The sequence below is a fragment of the Dama dama genome, chromosome 29 (genome assembly GCF_033118175.1).
Source record: "Dama dama isolate Ldn47 chromosome 29, ASM3311817v1, whole genome shotgun sequence".
In the NCBI taxonomy this organism is placed as follows: Eukaryota; Metazoa; Chordata; class Mammalia; order Artiodactyla; family Cervidae; genus Dama; species Dama dama.
The window spans coordinates 56,257,262-56,276,407 of record NC_083709.1 but is presented as its reverse complement, the minus strand read 5'-3'; the positions used below and the strand labels follow the sequence as shown (position 1 = coordinate 56,276,407).

At 39.5% G+C, this 19,146-nt stretch overlaps 1 protein-coding gene across 1 annotated transcript in view; it reads right to left on the bottom strand.

Annotated features, from left to right (window-relative positions):
• The window catches only part of TMC1 (transmembrane channel like 1), a 364,253-nt gene that overhangs the window by 49,859 nt on the left and 295,248 nt on the right, over window positions 1-19,146 (bottom strand). Inside the window, exons 12-13 of the mRNA XM_061132306.1 lie at window positions 12,848-12,954; window positions 8,855-8,953 (exon numbers count right to left, since the gene is read on the bottom strand). Of these exons, the coding sequence (XP_060988289.1) occupies window positions 8,855-8,953; window positions 12,848-12,954 (206 nt within the window). The remainder of the gene's footprint in view (window positions 1-8,854; window positions 8,954-12,847; window positions 12,955-19,146) is intronic.

The following is a 19,146-nucleotide window of genomic DNA, read 5'->3' as shown; positions in this document are numbered from 1 at the left end:
CATGAATCGCAGCACGCCAGGCCTCCCTGTCCGTCACCAACTCCTGGAGTATACTCAAACTCATACATAGAGTCGGTGATGCCACCCAACCATCTCATCCTATGTCGTCCCCTTCTCCTCCTGCCCCCAATCCCTCCCAGCATCAGGGTCTTTTCCAACGAATCAACTCTTTGCATGAGGTGGCCAAAGTACTGGAGTTTCAGCTTCAGCATCAGTCCTTCCAATGAACACCCAGGACTGATCTCCTTTAGGATGGACTGGTTGGGTCTCCTTGCAGTCCAAGGGACTCTCAAGAGTCTTCTCCAACACCACAGTTCAAAAGCATTAATTTTTTGGCACTCAGCTTTCTTCACCGTCCAACTCTCACATCCATACATGACCACTGGAAAAACCATAGCCTTGACCAGACAGACCTTTGTTGGCAAAGTAATGTCTCTGCTTTTTAATATGCTGTCTAGGTTGGTCATAACTTTCCTTCCAAGGAGTAAGTGTCTTTTAATTTCATGGCTGCAGTGAAGCTCCTTCAAATTATCATCTAAACCACCCTTTTCTATCATTCTGCTCTCTACTACTCATTTCAGTAAAATAGAGTAAATCATTCAAGACAGAAACATGAAAATAATGATCTTATGTTGGGATTAAATGAGTCAAAACACCAAGAAAATATCTGACAAAACTCTTCAATTTTTCCTACTGTCTAATTGCCTAAAACTCTTATAAATGAGACAATCCCGGTGCTATAAAATGAGATGCTACATGTGATTTCTTTCTACAAAGGAAAAACGATCTTTTATTTCACAAGAGGAGATTAAAGGGACTATATTATGGGGCTTTGTTGTTCTATATAAATCTGTCCACTATTTCTTTAAAGTCGTGAAATGTCAAGTCATACATGAGAAGTGATCCGGTAGTTGTCTAGACACAGGTTGCACTGGGAACACTTTAGTATTACCTAGTATTTAAATATTATCTTAGTATTTAACAAGGAGTTTTTGAGGAAATAAAAATACCCCCAAAATGTAGAGGAAATATTGAAATGACTTAGAAAAAACTTAAATTCAGAAGTTTTAAAATCCAGTATGAACAGCATACATTTTATTTCAAATATTTAAGATTATCAAATGCAAATAATTTCAAGTACAATATATAAGCAAATAATATCCATAAGTGATATATGATGATGAAATATCAGAGTTTTTACTGATTTCAAAAGTTTGTAATCTTAGGTAATCTACTTGTCACAGCTGAAGTATTAGACTCATAACTTGGGGTTGCTTGTTATGTTACAGAATATAATTTAATAGGTTGTAAGGTTCTAATCTAACTCAACAACTCAGCCTTTCAGCTGAATTTACCAAGCTCAGCCTAGTAGGTTGGTGCCAATATTTAGACATCAGCAAATTCATCCCAGGTAAACTGAGCTCTTCTAAACAATCTTAGTCTCTCACCTCTGGACATATTGATAGACTCACCTTTGATCTCCTCACATCAATTTTGCCTTTCTCCAACCTGCTGATCTCTTCAAAATCCAAGTTTGATAATGTCACTACTCACTCACCACTCAAATTATTTTCAATTACTCTGAGAAAAAGTAAAGTGTTATGGTGGTCTAGATTCTAGATGGTCTCACATGCTTTAATATCCTTTTATCTCTCTAATGATATCTGTCCCTGATGCCCCTTCACATTTTCAGCTTTAGTTTCACCAGCCTTCATTCTGTCCTTTAAATAAGGCAACCCTCTCTCATCACAGGGCCTTTGCAGATGCTGATCTCACTGCCTAGAACATCTATTCTCTCTGGTTCTTCAAAGCCCAATTCAAATGTTACTTTCTCAGAAAAACTCCTGCTCTTATCTACCTCCCTCTCTTAGGCCATAAACCAAGTTTCCTGATACATGTTCTCTTAATACTGTTTACCTTTCTTTCATAGCACATGGCACAGTTGCAATTACATTTATTTTTATGATTATTTGATTACAGAGGTTTTGTTGGTTTTTGTTCACCTTTGCTTAATGCCTGGCATACTACCTGGCACCTGGAAAATCTTCGATAAATGTTCACTTAATTAATCAGAAGAAGACTTGTTTCTGTGATCATTTCTAAAGAAGAAAACAACATTTTCATGTTGTAAGTATAGTATTAGGATCATAGGCATTCCAAAGTTTTGCAGAAAGAAAGTTCATCTTTTGTTTGGCAGGTACAGCTTAAAGGAGATGCTGAAAAATAGGAGTTGTTGTTGAAGCAAAGAAAGAAGATCCCAAGGAATCAGTTCTCCAAATTCAGGAGAACAAAAGGATACCAAGAAAGCTAAGAGTAAACCCAAGGATCTTTCCTATTACAGGCTATAAAGGTGTCATAAACAAGTCCAGAAGTAGTAGGTTAAGAAGCCTATGAAGCAAGAAAAAGACCTATGAATGGGAGCAGAATTTGATATGCCTCATTTTAAGCCAACCCTAATGAGCCTGTTGAATCAGAGAGACCTGCACTGGACATTGAGGAAGTAAAGCAAATGTGGGAGCCAGGAGTGAACAGCCCTCAGATGCTGCCAATCCCAGCACCATATGCCTGAGTGGCACCTGCTTCTGTTCAGTGCAGCCTTCATAAGAGTTTCATCAAGTCCACAGGTGAGAGGATGCGCACCCCTTCCAACCTGAGGACCTCCATCCCAGGGAAGAGCCATATCTCTGGATGGACTTGGGAATCTGTAGGAGGCTTAGCAGCCTGGCATGAGGTAATACTTTTGCCCTCACTGGGGAATTATTTATGTTCTAGGAGTTCAGAGTCTGCTGAGTCAGCTTTGGGCTAGCCTGAGACAATAGCCTTGGCTAAGGAGCCATGCCTTGAAACTGAGTAATCCCAATATGAGCTTCCTTGGTGGCTCAGTGGGTAAAGAATAGACTGCCTGCAATGCAGGAGACACGGGCTCAATCCCTGGGTTGAAAAGATCCTCTGGAGAAGGAAATGGCAACCCACTCCAGTGTTCTTGCCTGGGAAATCCCAGGACAGAGGAGTCTGGTGGGCTACCCCCCATGGGGTCTCAAGAGTAGACACCATCAACAACAATATAGCAGCTGCTAAGACCTCCTTCAAAAGACAGTGACGTGGATAAAGGGAGACAAAAAATACAAACTTCCAGTTATAAAATAAGGAAGTCATGGGGATATAACATACAGCATGGTGACTGCAGTTAATAATATTGTATTACATATCTGAAAATTGCTAAACAATCATGGACAAAGTTGCTTACCATTTTAGTAAACAGAGGACAATGCAGCCATCAAACCATTCGCTGCTGCAGGTACCCTCAACCATACACTTTTAAGACAATTCAGGAGAGAAAAATAGGATACCACTCCTAGATATTTAAGAACCATATCAAACGAATTATTTCAATGAAACCAGACTCGCATCTTCCTCTTACAAACAAATGCACTAAAATTATTAACTTGAGAGGTTTGTTTTTTGTGATTAGCAGTAATCCTTTTATGTTCCACTATATGGGCTATGTTTTGTTTTTGTTTTTTCCCAGTAAAGACTCCCATAGATCCTGACTCTTCCCTTACCTCTTTGGAACAATCCCTTAGAGCGATCTGAGAGGCTGCCACCCCAGGCTATGAACCTCAGTAAAGCCACCAAATAAAGCACAATTTTCAACTTTTAGGTTATGCATTGTTTTCAGTAAACAGAGCAAATCTTAAAATCTCTCATCACAAGAAAAACAAATTCTGTAACTATGTTATGTACAGTAAGAGACATAACTAGACTTATTGTGGTAACCATTTGCAACATATATATAAATATTAAATCATGATGCTATATACCTTAGAACGAATATAATGTTTTAGTCAATTTTACCTCAATTTTTAAAAGGGGAGCTCCCTAAAAACAAAAGTGCATTTGAACTACTGAAATATTTCTATAGAAAGGATGCATCATTCCATATGTGAATCACAAAAATATCTCTTCTAAGTGTGGCTAGTACAGTAAGAGATGAAGGAACTTCAAGAACTGAGACTGTCTGAGAGGACACTCTCACTTTAGATCACTACTTAAAAGAAACATTGATGCCAATAAAACAAGGACCTGAACTACTGTTTATTAACATTTAGACTGTGACAGTCTCCTTTGAGGATAAACCTCAAAAATGAGATGTGGCAAAAGTGGGCAGAAGGCACAGGCTTGGGATGATATATTAGAGTAAAACAAACAATTTTACATTGTCAGCCACATTTTAGTTTGAATTTCAAAGTTTCAATTAAAGAAGTTAATTATCTGTGCCATCTTTGGGAAACCAGTGAATCTCCCTGAGTCCCAGTCTCCTCAAATATAAAAATATTATTGATCTTCATTTTGAAGGGTTGTTATAAAGATAAAATTTAATATATGTGCCTGTTTAATACATATTGGATATAAACTCTCCTCTCCTCCCCACAGCCCCCATATCTATGATGACCAAGGGAAAAGGGAAGACAAAGTTTGACTCGTCATTTATCTCCATCCACAATGTACAAAATGCCCTCAAGCTGGAAAGCTAAATGCATTTCCCTTTACTCACAACGCAAATCTTTACCCACATGATCTCACTGTCTGATAACAGCTCAAGCTCATTCCAAATTCCACCTCAGTTCCTCCCTTTCTCTCTCACAAGAATATCAAAGCTCTATAGTCTCTTCATCATTCCTACATCATTCTGTGTCTCCAAATATCATGCCAATAAAGACATCCTCTTCTTACTGACTTAAACCTGTTCTTCTAGTTCTATTGCTTCAAATAATACTATTTCTGTCAATTTGATTCATAATATCCATATTATACCACCTTCCTATTTCTTACTATTTTAATAAAATATACTTTCCTCTTACCCACCACTGAGTATATAATAAAAATAAATTAAAAATTGGTGCTTTGTAAATGGTGACTTCGAGAATCCATAAGACTGGCTGGCCTTGCATGTATCAAACAGTACTCAATTGCTATTAATTAAAGGGAATTTGGGTGACCTTCTGAGTGAGGAGGGGGAGCATCCAGAGACACATTCCAAGGTTCTAACACGAACTCAACAGAGAAGCAGCTCCGCACAAACTTGCCATCTCCACCCTGAAAATTTTCTGATCCTTCCCGACTTATAGGGTCTTCTACCACAAGAGGTCACGCGTGCATCTATTTTCCAGTGTTCTATAAGTTCATTCTGCTTTTCTTTACCTGTCTCTATATGACACTGCTTACCTAATCTGATATATTAACATTTTTAAATGAAGGGAAAAAAGCTCATGTTCTGATTAGACCATTTAGGCACCAGTCATCTCTACCCTGGGCCTAAAACTTTTTCTCCTGGCATCTCTGGGCTCTTTGGAAGTACAGAATTCTGGGCTTCCAGGGACCGCAAGGACATCTGGGCAAAGGTTTCCGCCATGGTACTATGACAGATGAAATAGTGGGCTGTCCAGTTAGATCACTTGATAATACAGAGAGGACATCTCTATCAGGTAACTGTTCAGAGCAGCAAGTAAAGAATTCAGGCAAGGTTAAATATTGAACCTTTTTACTTGAGAAGCTAATTTAAGAATTGCATGTTTATTACAAAAGGTGGAAATGGGATCCAACTGCTCAACTCCTTTTTCCCTTGCAAGATACAACATTAAATGGAGTCAGTCTGTGTTCCAGAAACTGTCAATGAGAAGGATGTTGGAAATTATGACCAAAAAAATGACTGATGTGATACAAGACAGAGAAAGAACACTAGATTAAGAGGCTTTTATTAGCCATAAGACCTTAAACATGCTTCTATGACTCAACATTTCCCTAACTTTATAATGTGGGACATAGGATAGAAAGTCTCTATGGGATTAGAGCTCTCATTACTCTCTTAAATCTATTCTTTGTGATATGTCAAACAATTGAGTGATCGCAGTCCTCAGAAAAAATTAAGAAAGAAATAAGTGCATACCATCACTTTAATGACTTTTTTCCTTGACCTTTCAATAATCTCTCATGGCCTTAGAATAATTTCTAGGTTGACCTAAGTGAATATTATAGGATATTCCTGTTTCCATCTTCTTCTATCCATGGTAAATAGTATTTCACCAAACTGGGAACTTCCTTAGTGGTCCAGTGGCTGAGATTCTGTGATCCCAGTGCAGAGGGCATGGGTTCAGTCCCTGGTCAGGGAGCTAGATCTCACACACTGCAATGAAAAGATGCTGCATGCCACAACTAAGACCTGGTGCACAAATGAAAAATAATATTTCACCAAACCGGACAGGAGAAAGCTGTTGAGGGCAGTAATAAAAATCTTAGAAAGCATACTTTTGCCCAAACCTTTCCTCTAGTCTCCTGTGTTCACCTCTTAGATTCTCTAGTCCACTCCCTAGCAACTCTCCCAGCGCCACCTTCCTCTTTGTCTTTCTCAGTTAATTAACACCTCTAAAATCTCAAACAGACATTGTTTGCAAAATGGACATTGTTTCGTTTCCATTACTTGACAAATTTGTAAGTGTAGAAACTTCAAAAATATGTGTTTAGAAGTCAAAATGCCTTTTATTCATACTTTTAGTTCTTCCTTTCCCTGATATGGCTAAAACATCAGAAAATGCCAGTAACATTATTAGTTCTTGGTCTTATTAACCAGACTGGAAGCTTATTATGTTACTAATCCGAGGAAGAGAATGAGAAATAAAAATAGTATGTGGGAGGCATAGTAATAAATTAATTGAAGTGTAAATGAGGGGGAGGAGAGAGAGGGAGAAATAGAAGAAGTAGGAGTACTAGAAAGGAGAAATAAAGATAAGAAGTCAAATCTAACTCAAAGGCCATATCTTCTCTGAAACCCAGGCACGCAAGCGAAATAAACAACCTGCTTCCTCAGGGCTCCCCGGTATTTTTTTCTCCTTCATTTTACTAAGTGCAGAACACATTGTATACTAGTTGGCTGTGCAAGGGCTTTCTTCTACTATCATAGTTACCTTGAGGTCAAGAACCATGTCACATTCATCTTTGTAAAACCAGGGCCTGTTTATATTTAATAAACATTGAATTTAAGTGAAAATTCCAACTGACAGGTGTAAATTAAAATTCCAAAGGCCACAAAGTTGAGGCTGTCACTCTGCTTGTGCTTATTCTATAAATGCCTTGTTAAGTCAGAGGCTGGGAACCTTTCCTAAATTTATATTTCCTGGTACTGCTCACATCAATTAAATTCTTTGGTTCTTATTTCAATGCTCTACAAATCCTCCCCCTTGCTCAGGATTCCCAGGAAACAAGATTCGTTAAGTCTCTACGGGTTGAGTATTATGTCAAGGGCTTCAACAAAGATGCAGCAGATGTTATTCCTTCTTTAGGAAACTCACAATTTAGAGAGGTTGAGGGTAGAATTCAAAACATCTGTGAAATATGCATATTAATAGTATAAATATGAAGACCATTGTTTTTCTCTCCTTCCTTCATTCCCCACTCTACATAAAATTTTATTCTCATTTGCTACCCTTCAAAGATTCCAAATTATTAATTCCCCAATCTCCACCATCCTACTTTCTGATCCTATATACTTCAGAACATCTCTAATCTGGCCACTACACATTTAAGAAGAATGTGTAGAATTGAATCATTGTCACAGATGTGAATCACGCTCCAAAATGATTTTTCAATAGGCAAAAATGAATCCCTGCCATAATAATCCCCACCCAGGGGAGTTCAAAGTGTAATACTCATTTTAGTGCTATGATTGAATAATGCCCATTTGGGTATCACAATCAAGTGATACTCATTTTCATTTTATATAAAAGTTAGAATTTGGCATTATTTAGTATTTACTATCTAGTTTTATTTAGTATTGACTCTTCAATAATGCTAAATAGACACATGTAAGACGGGAAGAAGCTAATACAAAATATCAAAACTTGAGGAATACAACAAGATTTTCCAAAAAGCACCTTTGCAAACTCTTGCTTTGTCCTTTTCCAAACAGAGACAATAATATTTACATGAAGAAAACTAAGATCATGGCATCCAGCCCATCACTTATGGGCAATTAGGTGGGGAAACAATGGAAACAGTGAGAGACTTTATTTGGGGGGGCTCCAAAATCACTGCTGATGGTGACTGCAGCCATGAAATTAAAAGATGCTTGCTCCTTGGAAGGAAAGTTATGACCAACCTAGATAGCATATTAAAAAGCAGAGACATTACTTTGCCAACAAAAGTCCATCTATTCAAAGCTATGGTTTTTCCAGTAGTCATGTATGGATGTGAGAGTTGGACCATAAAGAAAACTGAGCACTGAAGAATTGATGCTTTTGAACTGTGGTGTTGGAGAAGACTCTTGAGAGTCCCTTGGACTGCAAGTAGATCCAACCAATCCACCCTAAAGGAAATCAGTCCTTAATATTCATTGGAAGAATTAATGTTGAAGCTGAAACTCCAACACTTTTGCCCATCTGATGCAAAGAACTGACTCATTTGAATAGACCCTGATGCTGGGAAAGATTGAAGGCAGGAGGAGAAGGAGACAACAGAGGATGAGTTGGTTGGATGGCATCACCGACTCAATGGAAATGAGTTTGAACAAGCTTCAGGAGTTGGTGATGGACAGGGAAGCCTGGCGTGCTGCAGTCCAGGGGTCAAAAAGAGTTGGACATGAGTGAGTGACTGGACTGAACTTTCATTCAATAATCTATATTCCCATTTAATCATCTTATCATATTCCTAAACTCCATTTACTTTTCCTTCCTTTTTCTTTTTTTTTTTTAAGGGGGCAGAACCCTCTCTCTTAAGACCTTCACTCAGCTACAGAAGAGGGGCCATGGAATTACAGAATATAGAAAAATCTGTCACCACACAGCTGTGTGGAAATACTTACATTGAAGTCATACAGGACCCCAAAGTTGGCTGCTGATGCCTCCTCAGCCCTGGGAACCGTTTTCCTAGGTAAACTGCCATATGGCAAACCCCAGAGGTACTACATGGAAAAACAAAGAAAGCAGTTAACAATTGGAAACAAAGTCTGAGCCACACATGTGATCACAAATGGTTTTGGTTAGAATTCTTCTGAAACTTTTTCATGGGGACTCTGCGGGTCTCCATGTGGGGTCCCCTTTTCTGGGAACCGACTACTAAATCCAGAGTTCAGAACAAAGGGAACACTAAGGACCCTGCATTCTGACTTCAGCAGACCACCAGCAATCTAACCCACCACTGTGCCCAGAGGCTTACTGAGAGCCCTACTACCCACCACCACTGCCATACTAGTCCCATTTAGGAGGTCTGGAAAGGAGAGAGGTGGCCTTTGGGGGACAATAGTTTTCAAAAAAACCATACTACCCACATAGACAGATGGGAATATCCCTCAGGGGTTGGGGTGGTGGAGAATCTCTCCCTCATGTCAAGGAAGAGAAGAAAAAGGAGAGTCACGCACACAATTAGAGGGTGTCAACTAATAGGGGCTTCCCTGGTGATTCAGATGGTAAGGAATCTGTCTGCAATGCAGGCCTGGCTTCGATCCCTGGGTTGGGACGATCCCTTGGAGAAGGGAGTGGCTACCCACTCCAGCTTTCTTGCCTAGAAAATCCCATGGATGGAGGAGCCTGGTGGGATACCATCCACAGCAGGCACAGGGTCACAAAGAGTTTTACACGACTGAGCAACTAACACTTTCACTTTTCAACCAGGAGGGAAGACTGCACCCTGACTGTGATGTCTGCTGCATCACTGATTCAGGTTTACTGCCCAGACCTTGTGCTACCAGATTAGAAGACATGTGATTAGGGGTGGAGGAAGTCAGTGATGGAGCAGAGCAGGGAGCAGAGCTCTAGCCCCAGCGTAGGCACAAAATTGGCCAAGCAGATGCTGCTTCTTGTGCAACATGAAAACATCCCTTCTCTGGTGCTGTGGCCGGAGGAAGAGGAAGAACATGGATGGAAACCTAGGTGCAGAGATTGACTGGGCAATGGCTGCGAATCAGCCCCTGCTCCTTCCCTCCACCCAAACTGCACAGCTTCCACAACAGTCCTTCTGGCTTCCTTAGACAGAACAGAACAGAGGATGGGTTCCACTCACGCTCTCTTTCCCCAGAGTTGGAGGCCACAGAAAACAGAGATTAGGGTCTCCGGTTTGCACAGGGAGCAGGAACTTAGGGCAAAAGGGCAAATGCATTGGAGGAATGCTGAGTAAGGCTGCTGGGTGGAGGCCCCTGAAAAATCCCAGGATTGTGGCTGGGAGGCAACCAGTCCTGCCCTCTGTTGGTTCTGTAAAGTCAGCAAGCAGGGAGCCCATCCTCTTCTGTTTTCTTGCTGGAGTTGGTAATCAATGCCCAGAAAACAGGATGCCCCTCAACATCTAACACAACGTGGAAAAAAGCTTCCAAAACCAATATGCTTCCTAGTTCTGGGAACACATCTAACTGAACACGTATTAGCTTCCTGCACCACATATGAATGCTCGGTGCTCAGTCATGTCCTACCCTTCCCAGCCCCATGGACTGTAGCCTGCCAGGCTCCTCTGCCCATGGAATTTTCCAGGAAGAATACTGGAGTAGGTTGCCATTTCCTTCTCCAGAAGATCTTCCCAACCCAGGAGCATCCTACAATTTTCTACAGTTGGAATGAATTAGCAACAACCTTTCATTCCTCCACATGGAGGCAGCATGGTGTAGGGGGAAAAGAGTAAATGCAGCTGATAAGATTCCCTGTATACCCTGCATCTGACACTGAGAAGCATCGTAGTAACTGGTGATAGTTTCAGGTTTCCTTAGAGAAGAGCAAAAACCAAGTTGTGGTTAACTTGAAATAGGTGAAATACATTCTGCTGCATTGCTTAAAGTTTTTGCTTAGGATATGTACTATACTTATAACCTTAGACATCTTAGGACTTTTGATCTAAGTCCACCATCTTCTTCGAGCCAGATAGTCATATAACCCCCCAAATTATCTCAAAGATTATAAAACTAGCAAAACAGGGTGCATAAGCTTGTTACATAAGATGAACACTCATTCCAGATCAGCTTTAAAAAAATAAAATAAAATAACAACCTCCTCACTCTGTGATATCAGCTAAGTCCAATCAGCATTATAATGACTCAGATTCCACATTTTTAAAATGGAGAAAGAAAAACTCGACTATATTCTATTTTATAAATTTGTTGTGAGGCTCAGTGAGTAAAAGAAGTGAAAGTACTTTCCACGATAAAAGCTGAAACTCATTAAGCAGTAAGGCACTGGTATTATTCTTATGGGGAGGCTTGATACAAAAGCTGGCTCTGATTTGAAACCACAGGGATCAAAAACACTCAAAACAATTAGTTTTGGCCGTTGCCAATGGTGTATTGAACAAATCGGCTTTTGAAATACTGATATCTGGAAAGATCCTTTGTAGGTTAAGTAAAGCCTAACCCAACTTATGTATGGTAAGCATCCAAAGAAGTCAGAGTCATTTAACTTCTTACGGTTAAGTACACAACCTCAGTCTTGTTTCTTGGTCTTAGTTAATTGGTCTTAGTACAGCCTTGACATACTCCTTTTCCTATTTGGAACCAGTCTGTTGTTCCATGTCCAGTTCTAACTGTTGCTTCCTGACCTGAATATAGGTTTCTCAAGAGGCAGGTTAGGTGGTCTGATATTCCCATCTCTTCCAGAATTTTCCACAGTTTATTGTGATCCACACAGTCAAAGTCTTTGGAATAGTCAATAAAGCAGAAATAGATGTTTTTCTGGAGCTCTCTTACTTTTTCGATGATCCAGCAGATGTTGGCAATTTGATCTCTGGTTCCTCTGCCTTTTCTAAAACCAGCTTGAACCTCTGGAAGTTCACAATTCACGTATTGCTGAAGCCTGGCTTGGAGAATTTTGAGCATTACTTTACTAGCATGTGAGATGAGTGCAATTGTGTGATAGTTTGAGCATTCTTTGGCATTGCCTTTCTTAGGGATTGGAATGAAAACTGACCTTTTCCAGTCCTGTGGTCACTGCTGAGTTTTCCAAATTCACTGGCATATTGAGTGCAGCACTTTAACAGCATCATCTTTTAGGATTTGAAATAACTCAACTGGAATTCCATTGCCTCCACTAGCTTTGTTTGTAGTGATGCTTTCTAAGGCCCACTTGAGTTCATATTCCAGGATGTCTGGCTCTAGGTGAGTGATCACGCCATCGCGATTATCTGGGTCGTGAAGATCTTTTTTGTACAGTTCTTCTGTGTATTCTTGCCACCTCTTCTTAATATCTTCTGCTTCTGTTAGGTCCTTACCATTTCTGTACTTTATCGAACCCATCTTTACATGAAATGTTCCCTTGGTATCTCTAATTTTCTTGAAGAGATCTCTAATCTTTCCCATTCTATTGTTTTCCTCTGTTTCTTTGCATTGATCGCTGAGGAAGGCTTTCTTATCTCTCCTTACTATTCTTTGGAGCTCTGCATTCAGATGTTTATATCTTTTGTTTTCTCCTCTGCTTTTTTTGCAAAGTTGCATTGAGTAGTATCTTTTTCAAAGCAAACTTGGCAAAATAAATACATGCAACTCACAAGATGTCAAAGTCTTTCTCTTGAGCAATTAATATTGGGCATAGGGGCCACCTTGGGAATCTGATAGAATCTGTGAACCTTTCCACTTAGAAATGTACATTTAAACATGCACACACATTTTATTTATTTCAGGAGGCCACATACCCTTCAGAGAAAAATTAGGACCTTTGGTTGACGGACACCACTTTGAAGATTAATTTGTTACAAATACTATTACTCTAACAGCATAGGTAGCTAGGTAGGCATTCTACTCTTAAAGAGTGGAGTTTTTTTAGTAGAGTGCTTGCATAATAAGCTTGTTACAGCATGTTTTATAAACTAGAAGTCAGAATCTTACCTCTGGCAACATGATAAGGCTGAATGTCAGGATAAAGAGAACCATGTTTACGCCATACATCCATCTCAAGAAGAGGAAGTATGAAGCCACTGATGAGCCAAACTGACCTATTAAAAAGAAAATAAAAGTTTTAGAGAGGGGGCAAAACAAGACAAAAGCCAAGTCTTGGTGTCTTCCAAATTGAGTCGTCTCATTGCAACACATTGATTTTTTTGTTCACTTTTACAGGCTCTAGCAATTTTTTTTTTCTATCCAGAAAGAGAAAATGTTAACATGATGAAAGTAGATGTGCATTCTACACAATGACTACATCTTTAGAGTCCATCTTCCTGCCTTTAGCTTAGCAGCCAGAGTTGACATTTGAAGAGCCCATTTTATTCTTGGAGTTAACACAGTCAAGTGAGAAAATGTATATAAACTGGTTATGTTATTGAGCCCAAGCTCATATTTCTCACCACAGGCCAATAAACCAAGAGATGAGTTGTTAGGGCAAGGGATAATGACTTTATTAAGAAAGCCAGCAAACCAAAAAGATGGTGAAGTTACGCCCCCAAAGAACTATCGGGCCTGGTTTAGAATTTAAGCTTCCTTTATACTAACAGGGGAGGGGGAAAAGTCAAACATTTCCTAGTTCCAGCTAGTTTCCAGAGGGAATGTGTTAATTTCTTCCTTCCTTTAGTCATTCATGGGTGGACCTGATGAGAATGTTCCTCATGAGCTAAACAGAGATATTTTGGCTTAACTCTCATTACCTGGAAGGCAGGATTCCCAGAAATGGGCCATTATGTATAATTTAAACTTACAGGCAACATCCCTTTAGTGGTTAACACAACAGAACACAAAAATTCCTCCCTATTACAGTTACTACAATGCCTGGCCAGTAGTTAGCTATTATTATAATTATAATTACTGTGCTTCTTCCTCTTTTTTCTCAAGCAGCAAAATTCTTTCCAAAGTTTACCACATCTTTTATGGACAGGAGCCTGGCAGACTACAGTCCATGATGTCACAAAGAGTTGGACATAACTGAGTGACGAACGCACACACACATCCTATAGACCATCCTGTGCTGTTCTGAGCAGATGGGGCATTTCACAGATAGTGTAGAAGCTGAAGTCCATTCATTCATTTTTCACATGTTTACCTTCTGTCAGGAATTATCTTAGATGTGAACCATAATATCAGAGACAGGATTGCTGCTCTAATACAATTTATGTTTTACTGAGGTGTGGAAACAAGAAATATGCAATAATTTAAAAAGACATAAAGAAGTATACACTCATCATAATATATACATTACATTATAATCATATATTTGTAATAGTCTATATAATAATTTATCCAGATCAGTCCTAAAGGGAAGAAGGTAAAATACTGAGAGGGGTTGCTTTAGATGGGTTCGTAGAGGAAGGTCTGACTCTCCTGTGAGCTTGGCCTCATCTTAGTAAGCAGAGGCAGAAATGAAAGAAGGTAACATCTGAGCAGAGATCAGAAGTTGAAGGAACAGGCAGCAAGGCCCAGAGCTGGGGAAGAGCAGCCCAAGCAGAGGAAAATGCAGGAACAAGCATCATGAGGGAAGCCAGAGCTCAGGACAATTGAGGAACAAACCTAAAGGCTTCTGGTTGGAGCACAATGAATAAAGGAAAATGGAGATGGGTGCAGATGAAGAAACCAAACCACAGTGTGTGGGGGGCCTCTTAAGGAAAGGTAAAAAGTGAGTGTTTTATTTTAAACGTGAGGAAAAGTCATTGATGTGTTAAGCAGTGGGGGTGGGTGGGGAACTTCAGTTTAAACACTCACTTCAGGCCTAGGGAATTAATTGGGAGGGGACAGGCAAGAAATGTGCTGTCAATTCACACCTCAGGGAAAGTAAAGTGATCTGTCCAATTCTTATTGACTAAGAAAAACCAAACAAAAGCATTCTCTTAAATCAGAGAATGGAAAAGGAAGAAAAAACTGAATTTGAGTCTCAGGTTGAAATTTCACAGATTAATAAAAGCCAGCATTCTTTGATAATCATTTAAGATCCAATATCAAGTTGCTAGTTTCCCCAGTCTTCCTAATTTTCATTTTCATTGCCCACATGAAGAACCAGGGAACACTCTCAGCTACTCTCTGCATCAGGCCCTTTGTCCTGACTCATTCAGCAAAGCACCTCCTGGGGAACACTGCTTTTCTTAGGGTCTCTAGCTTTGAAGCATTGCTGATGGGGAAGCTTTATTACAGGAGGAGGGAAGTTAATGTGGAGCAAATTTCAGCCTCTGCTTACTAAGATAAAGCCAAGTTCATATGAGAGTCAGACCTCTATTTCCAGAATTTAGTCCATTCTTTAGGTACCATCTTACTTACTCTCAGAACACAGTGGCAGTTTTTATAGAAACTTAAAAGGAATTCAATGTCTAACTGGACATTGTGCATGCATGAATGCATGTTAAATTGCTTCAGTAATGTCCAACTCTTTGCAACCTTATGCATGAACGGTAGTCCGCCAGGCTTCTCTGTCCATGGAAGTTTCCAGGCAATATTGGAGTGGGTTACCATGCCCTCCTCCAGTGGATCTTCTTGACTCCAGGACTGAATCCATGTGTCTTATGTTTCCGGCATTGGTAGGCAGGTTCTTTACCACTAGCATGGCCTGGGAAGCCCCAATTGGACATTTTGTATTTGGATTCATTTCACTTTGTAGAGGGGTACTGAGTTCTACAAAACTTCTGAAAGTGTGTGCTGTTGATAAACATGCCCCCCAGGTGTTGTAACTGGATGCACTGGTCTATCTGCAGAAATGCTGGAGCAGATCCTCCTCTCCTAGGACATCTGATCATCCACCTGGCTCCCAGTGATGTCATATCATTTCATGGTCGTTATCTGTGTTCTCTGGCAACAACTACCCAAGGGCTGCCTCAGCCAGGTTCACTTATCATGTTTTATTGAAGGCAGTGGACTTCCAGCTTATTAGTCATTACAGTTACTCATTAACTGGAGAACATTTGTCTCTAGGTTTCCGTGGCAAGCTTTTCCCTGAAAACACATGTGAAACCCTCTGATATAGAGTTCTGAGCATAGGATACTGACCCATCCTTCCCTCTTTCCCTCTCTCCTTTTTATCTTCCCTTCCTTCCTGGCCTTTTATGCTTCTGCTCTTCTAATTAGCACCAGGGCCCACCCTTTCCCAGTTCCCCAAACACAATCCCTGGCAAATGAGTGTAAATATACCTAAAAGCAAAAAAGAGAAGCAAATTAAAATATTTAAAAAAATACTCCTTCCATGATATATGGGCTTCTCTGGTTGCTCAGATAGTAAAGAATTTGCCTGCAATGCAGGAGACCTGGGCTCAATCCCTGCATCAGGAAAATCTCTTGGAGAAGGAAATGGCAACCCACTCTAGTATTCTTGCCTGGAGAATTTCACAGACAGAGGAGCCTGGCAGGCAGGCTACAGTCCATAGGGTCACAAACAGTCAGACACAACTGAGCAACTGAGGATGCACAAACACATCCGCCCTATATATAATCCATATATATTATATATATTCAACTCCAAAGCTTATAAACTTGAGTTTTTAGACTTGAAAGTGGCTTCACAACAATTTTTTTTGGCGGTAGAGAAGTGAAAACTAAGGCTTTTCTCTGCAAAATCCTAGGTATAAAGAAAATGAATTGTAGGAAAATAGATTTCATCAAAGCCAGAGTGATTGTAGGAAAGATCCAGACACAGGTCAAAGAGACTGAGGAGTCCAGAAGGCAATGTTCCTTCTGTGTGACACCTACCAATGTGAGAGGAGGAAAGAACAATAACAAAACAAAGAACAAAGATCACAAAGAAGAGGAAACAAATCAATGGGTTGACATCAAAGTTCCATACGCCCTTTCCCTTTCTCAACACAAAAATGAAAAAGAAGACATTTTCCCCTCTTCACATTCATTTAGCCCAGTGGTTCTAGCCTCCCAGAGATTGTTGACTGAAACGGGCCTTTCCTTAAAAAAAAGAAATCTTTCTATAGTGAAGCTAAATGAGCATAATTAGAAGAACAGTCATTTCCATGTGCTCAGTCTCTCAAATAAAACTGACTTATTCTTGTAGAGAACAGTAATAATAGTAGTGGCCAACACATTTTGATGGTCAGTTACATATACTGAGAACTTTACGAGCATCAATTCATTTTACTGCCTTGACAATTTGGTAAGGTCAAGTATTATTAGCGCAACTGTGTGGATGGGAAATCAAAAACAAACACAGCAGTTGACTGACCCAAGACTGTATTAATAATAATAATCGCTAAAGTTTAATGACTTTGTTCCAGACATCTATTTGATCTATGCATATTAATTCATTTAACTATTATCAAATCCCTGCCAGGGAATCTATTGCACTCCCATTTTACAGAGACTTAACTTCATAGTTACACATCTAGTAAATGATGGAGCCAGGTTACACTGTATTTACATAAATAGTAAATGATGCAGCCAGAGTTCTAAATCAGATAGTCTTTATCTATAGATGTTTGACTCCAAATCGACATTTCTCTTATCCACAGTGCAATATTGCTCCTCAAGTATAATCACAGTTGCATGCTAATTCACTTCATTCATGTCCAACTCTGTGCGAACCGCTGGACTGTGGCCCGCCAGGCTCCTCTGTCCATGGGGATTCTCCAGGCAAGAGTACTGGAATGGGTTGTTGGGCCCCCCTCCAGGGGATCTTCCCAACCCAGGGATCGAACCTGCAACTCTTATGTCTCCTGCATTGGCAGGCAGGTTCTTTACCACTAGTGCCACCTGGGATAATCAAAGTTAAATTCATCTAAAAAATGTTTTTAAAAAAATCTATTTTATGCTATATAGAATAAATATGCAATGAATATGTGTGTGAGAGAATAGATATAGGTAATATCCATCAAACAGCTAAGGCTGATCAAATTTACAAATCTGGATTGTGCCCATCAATGACCAATTCCTTCCTCTTTAATCTAATGAATACATTCTGTTTCATTAGTAAATTATTAATATATTAAAAGTCTTTGGTATTTATTAAAATGAAGTCTAAACCTTATGCAATATTCTTTTTCCTGAATTTTCTTGTGTATCTTTTAAATTAATGTTAAGGTTTCATATCTCCCTCTGGATATTTATTATTAAGACAGAGTAATTTGTAGTCTGTCATTGTGTATAATTTCCTCTTGAACAGATGGGTAATAAGACAAGCAGATAAATACGAGCATTTCTAAATGGGAAAAGACCAGTTAAATTACCTGCTCTAAAGTACAATATAAATACCATCTTGTTAGGCAAGGATTCAGAGCACAGTTTCTTTCAAACTGATCTAGGGATGGGGAATTAAATGTGGCAAATTTAATTTACATTTTTCTGGAGCCCTTAGGCCAGCAGGGAAACATGTAGTTTAAACTCTGCTTAAGGTTGTCTGTCTAAAGCTATTTCTGGTCTTAAAAAAAAGTAGTCTATCACACCTTAATTATTTTTTATGCCTCCTGTTTCTGAAAACTGTCTTTTTTTAAACTTTTTATTTTGTATAGCTCGTTAACCATGTTGTGATAGTTTCAGGTGAACAAAGAAGAGACTCGGCTATACACATACATGCATCCATTCTCCCCCAAACTCCCCTCCCATCCAGGCTGCCATATGACATTGAGTAGAGTTCCCTGTGCTATGCAGGAGGTCCTTGTTAGTTACCAATTTTAGATATAGCAGTGTATACATGTCCACCCCAAACATCCTAACTATCCCTTCCCCCCAACCATCTCCCCTGGCAACCATAAGTCTGTTCTGTAAGTCTGTATCACACTTTAACTTTGATGCTGTAATTTACTATTAGGAAGAAGTAGATTTTGATTCTGAGAAAGGCTTGTAATCTCCAACTTGAAAGAATTCAATGATTTAATCCACGGTTTTCATAGTAACACAGGAGTCAAGTAGGTATAGGTTATATTTGTACTCCTGGAGTTCCAACATACAGCTTCTTCAGCAAAATATGCAATCCAATGTGGTTTGATAAGGTGCTTCTCAGCAGGTGACCACGGGGTTTTAGGCAAGGTCCTTTTACAAGGCTGATGTAACAGTAAAACTCCATGGCATCACCATATGACACAAAACTTCACAGCAAGAATTATCAAATCTATTTTTTATATGGAAGAAAGTGGAGAGTCAACGAGTACCTGGTCCACTTTAGTATTGGGATCCATGACCTACTGGAATCAAAATGGAAACAGCAAGACTTTTAGAAATTTACTTTTCCATTTCCATTTGGAAAATGCCTGCTATTTAATTTTATTCAGCATATTCAT